Raw genomic sequence first — 4,317 nt, 5'->3', positions numbered from 1 at the left:
GAGAGAGAGAGAGAGAGAGAGAGAGAGAGAGATGCATCGTTAAAATAACTCTGAAACGAGTTTCGTGCGAGCACGCGTACGATCACGTACGAAGGATAAAGTGAGAGAGAAAGAGAGACAGAAAGAGAGAGAACCTCGAACGTACCGGAAATGACGAGCGTTCCTTTCGCGTTCGCGGTCTCTCCATTTGGACGACAAAAGATTCGAGCGCAGTAAAGTATGTTTGCGATTGAAGAGAAAGAGAGAGAGAGAGAGAGAGAGAGAGAGAGAGAGAGAGAGAGAAGTATATTGGCGATAATAATGGTGCGAGTAGACTACATAAGAGTATGTATTCGATATATCGATAAAGCGATGAATCGGTCGGTTATCACCGAGCAGTTTAATGCATATACGTATAGATATATACGTTTGAAACATAATCTGTACTGATCAGAAAGTGAATACGATGATAACTATACAAAGTATGTATATATATAATATGTATGTATGTATGTATGTATGTATGTATATATATATATATATTTGTATTTCTAACTGTTTAAAAATTTATAATTCCCGCCTAATAAATACACGCATATATGTGTGTGTGATCGATATCTACTTTACCGACTAAAGATAATTTTTGTAATTCGGAATTTTTCAAATACGTCGATGTAGGATCGTTTATGACGACGATCAAACACGTAAATAATACTTAAAGGAAATAAATTCTCGTTATCGGTTTCGTATCTATATCACTTGCTAGGTAATATTTTAAAAGGCGTGGCAGTGGTGTTTGTTGTCCTCTTGTCAAAACTTTTTTATATACTTTCGTTTATATTTAAAAAGATAAAAACGATACGACATACGTGCATATATGCACGTACAGATGCACATGCACATACGCATATATATGGTACGGATACACATACGTACATACACAGAGACAAACAAACAATGCAACGCTGCTAGTGGTGATAGAAATAATTTCGTGCGGATGCGTCTAAATATTTTCATTTATATTATTTTATTGTATTCCTTCTTTCTCTCTCTTTCTCTCTCTCTTTTCTTTTTTCTTTTATTGATTTTTTTGCTCCTTTGGCATCTTTTTTTACTCTAAACACACCGTCGTTGGCATGCGAACGCGCCTTCCGTTTCGCGACGCGGGTTATTCGCTCGTTATTCTTCTTCCCCACTCGTTTCTTCATGAGGACATGTGATGCACAGAAAGTGCATATGTATGCATATGCGTCTATATACATACATGTGTGTATGTATATGTATATACGTGTAATAGATGTAGTGTAAGAAAAGAACAAATACATTCATACGAAAGTGTATATTCAATGCGAATATATATATATATATATATATATATATATATATATATATGCAGTTACACAGAACGCAGATACATACAAAGAGTTGCAACGAACGCACGCGGTCGGTGATTCTATAAATAAATGCGTTTGCTGTTCTAATCTGCCCTGGGCTCTCGCGTTGCACAGCAGACAAAGGGCGATATCAGCTACCAGAAAATCATTGCGAAACGTACCCACAAAGAAATAAAGAAAGAAAGAAAGAGAGAGAGAGAGAGAGAGAGAGAGAGAGAGAGAGAGAGGGAGGGAGAGAGAAATATTTACGACGACGTTCTGAAAGCGTGGAGAAAGAGACTCGATTCGATCAGAGAAAGTAGAGAAGGAGAGGGAGGAGAGGGAGGAGAGGGAGGAGAGGGAGAGGAAAAGGAGGAGAAGGAGAAGGAAAAGAGATAAGAACGAAGAAGAAAATGTAGATGCACCAGTGCACGCGCGCGTTGCACACACGACACACATAGTATATATACATACATCCGTATAAACATACATATATTAGATATACATATATATACACACACACATATATATATATATACGTATAGTAAGTTGAAAGAAAAAAAAAAAAAGAAAAAGATAGGAAAGAAAGAATTAGAGGGAATAAATTAAAATTAAGATTAAGAGAAAGAAAGAGAAATTTTAAAGAAAAAAAAAAAAAAAAAAAAGAAAAAAAAAGGGAAAAGGAAAAGATTAGGAATTTTCTAATTTAAATCTAAGCGCATCATTGATCGGTACATCTCTTTAAAAGCTCTTTAAAATATCGCACGTTCTACTTTACGTCAATGAAAGAGGTCGATAGGCGACCTTGCATGGAATTCCATGAAAAAGTTATTGTTTCTTTCTCCCTCTTTCTTTCTCTCTCGTTCTTATTCTACTTCTCTCTCTCTCTCTCTCCCTTTCTTTTTTCTCTCTCTTTTCTTCTCTTACACCTGAGAAGACTAAGAGCGTTCGTCCGACGAAAAGAAAGGAGAAAAACGAAATAAAAAAGTAACAATGGCAACCAAAAAGAAAAGAAAAGGAAAAAAAAAACAGAAAAAGCCGAAGAATGAATCGCACTGTGGATACGCCAGATTACTTTTACTGTAACTATATTCTTCATGATATATATATTTTTTTTTTTTGGAAATAAAGAGAACAAAAGAAGAAAGGAAAAAAAAGAAAGAAAAGAAAAAGAGCTTCTTAAATCGAAGAAGCTCTTTAAAGGGGGATATGTATGTATCCGATAATATTAAAGCGTTATTTAAAGAGACACGATTGATTCTATCGATTAAACGAAATATTACAAGTTTTAGAATCTTAAAAGATCCACGTATTGGAGTTATAAAAGTAGAAGAAGGAAAGGGGCGTATACATATATAATAAAAAAAAAAAAAAAAAAAAAAAAAAAAAAAAAAAAAAAAAAAAAAAAAAAAAACACGTGTAGAATGTGTCGAAATGTCGGCCATGATAAAATAATAAAAAAGAAAATTGAAAAGATTAATTAAAAAAAAAAAAAATATGCAATGATTATTCGCACGATTCCGTATGATTCCGTACGATTTTTGTAAACAATTTGTTTGTTTCACGAAATGAGAGGACCGACGACCCAATGGAACTTACAATGGACGTTGCACAATATTGCACAATTGTTTCGCTCGTTTCTTCGTTCGTTCGCATCGTTACTTTATCTCTCTCTTTCTCTATCTCTCTCTCTCTCTCTCTCTCTCTCTTTTTTTTCTAGCATTTGTTAAACTTTCTCTTTCAAGTTCATATATTAACACACATGTTTCCACACACATATATATCATCTTTCGGGGACATTGACACGTTAACATTACACATATATATATATGTGTGTGTGTATATATATATATATATATATAAATATGTCAGCAGCAAACACGTCCATTAGAATTCAGGAAGGAAATTCGAAAGAGCCTTAATCGTTTATCATGTGGTTTACCTGCTGATAAAGCAGTTCCTGCGCGAGGATATTCGCAATGTCGACTGGATCCATGGCGGTGGCTGCCATAGTTCGTCGTTCCTGTCTCGTTAAGTTATTCGTTCAAATGCGTTCGTTTTCTTATAATATAATCGTCTCGTCGTCAAAAAATCGAAGGGAAGAGGAAATGAAAAAGAGGAGCAAGAAAACTTCGGATCGCGCGATCCGATTAGTCAAAAAAAAAAAAAAAAAAGGAAAGTCGATAAGATCGAAAGAAAAAAAGAAACGGAAAGAAAATTACAACAAAGAAATTTAAGAGAATCTGATAAAGAGAAAAGAATTTCGCGAGAAGATACCGAAAGAAAAAAAAAAAGAAAAAGAAAAAAAAGAGAGAAAGAAAAGAAATTGATCGAAGAAGGGATGACGATGATTGTAAGAAAGAATTAAAACAAAAAAAAAACTCCAATCAAATCAAATCAAATCAAATCAAATGAAATAATGAAAAAGAAGAAAAAGAAAGAAAAATAATAATAATATAATAATTCTTGTTGATTATCAGTCGGTCGGTCGGTAGGTCGGTCGTTCGTTCGTGAGAAGATCTCGTTTTGGACGTCGGTGTGCGCTTCTTTACTTTCCCCCTCTTCCTCTTCCACTTCTTGTTCTTCTTATTCTTCTTCTCTTGTATATTTCTATCCCTCTCTTTATCTTTATCTCTCCTATCGTTCACCCCTCTCAGTCTCTCTCTTTCTCTCTCTTTCTCTTTCTGTTTCTCTCGTGTCTCTTTTTATCTATCTCTCTCTCTCTTTCTATTTCTTTTTATATCTCCTCCCTCGTGCACGCTTTCTTCTTGCGTCGGTTCGTTCGAGTCTTCTCACTTTCGAAAAAGAGTTCTTTGCAAACCTTGCGTCCTCCACCGACGCCTCTCTTACACTGAGAGAACGAGCGAGCGTCTCGACGCCGCCGATCTTCGTGGCCTTACGCGACGCGAGGAAAGCTATCCTAAAAATAACCTTTCGAAGTTCGACCGTATATATATATATATAT

General features: G+C 35.1%; 1 protein-coding gene across 3 annotated transcripts in view; it reads right to left on the bottom strand.

The window, feature by feature from the left end:
• LOC122635384 (transcription factor kayak) overlaps positions 1-4,317 on the bottom strand; it is a 42,104-nt gene that overhangs the window by 4,027 nt on the left and 33,760 nt on the right. Inside the window, exon 1 of one of the 3 annotated variants that reach the window (XM_043825551.1) lies at positions 3,295-3,496. The exons of the other annotated variants lie outside the window; for them this stretch is intronic. Coding sequence (XP_043681486.1) covers positions 3,295-3,363 — 69 coding nt within the window. The 5' untranslated portion in view covers positions 3,364-3,496. Of the gene's footprint in view, positions 1-3,294; positions 3,497-4,317 lie in introns of those variants that run through there. 3 annotated transcript variants of the gene reach the window in all.

The sequence above is a fragment of the Vespula pensylvanica genome, chromosome 18 (assembly GCF_014466175.1).
Source record: "Vespula pensylvanica isolate Volc-1 chromosome 18, ASM1446617v1, whole genome shotgun sequence".
NCBI classification, from domain to species: domain Eukaryota; kingdom Metazoa; phylum Arthropoda; class Insecta; order Hymenoptera; family Vespidae; genus Vespula; species Vespula pensylvanica.
The sequence above is the reverse complement of the archived record's forward strand: the minus strand, read 5'-3'. Positions and strand labels throughout refer to the sequence as shown.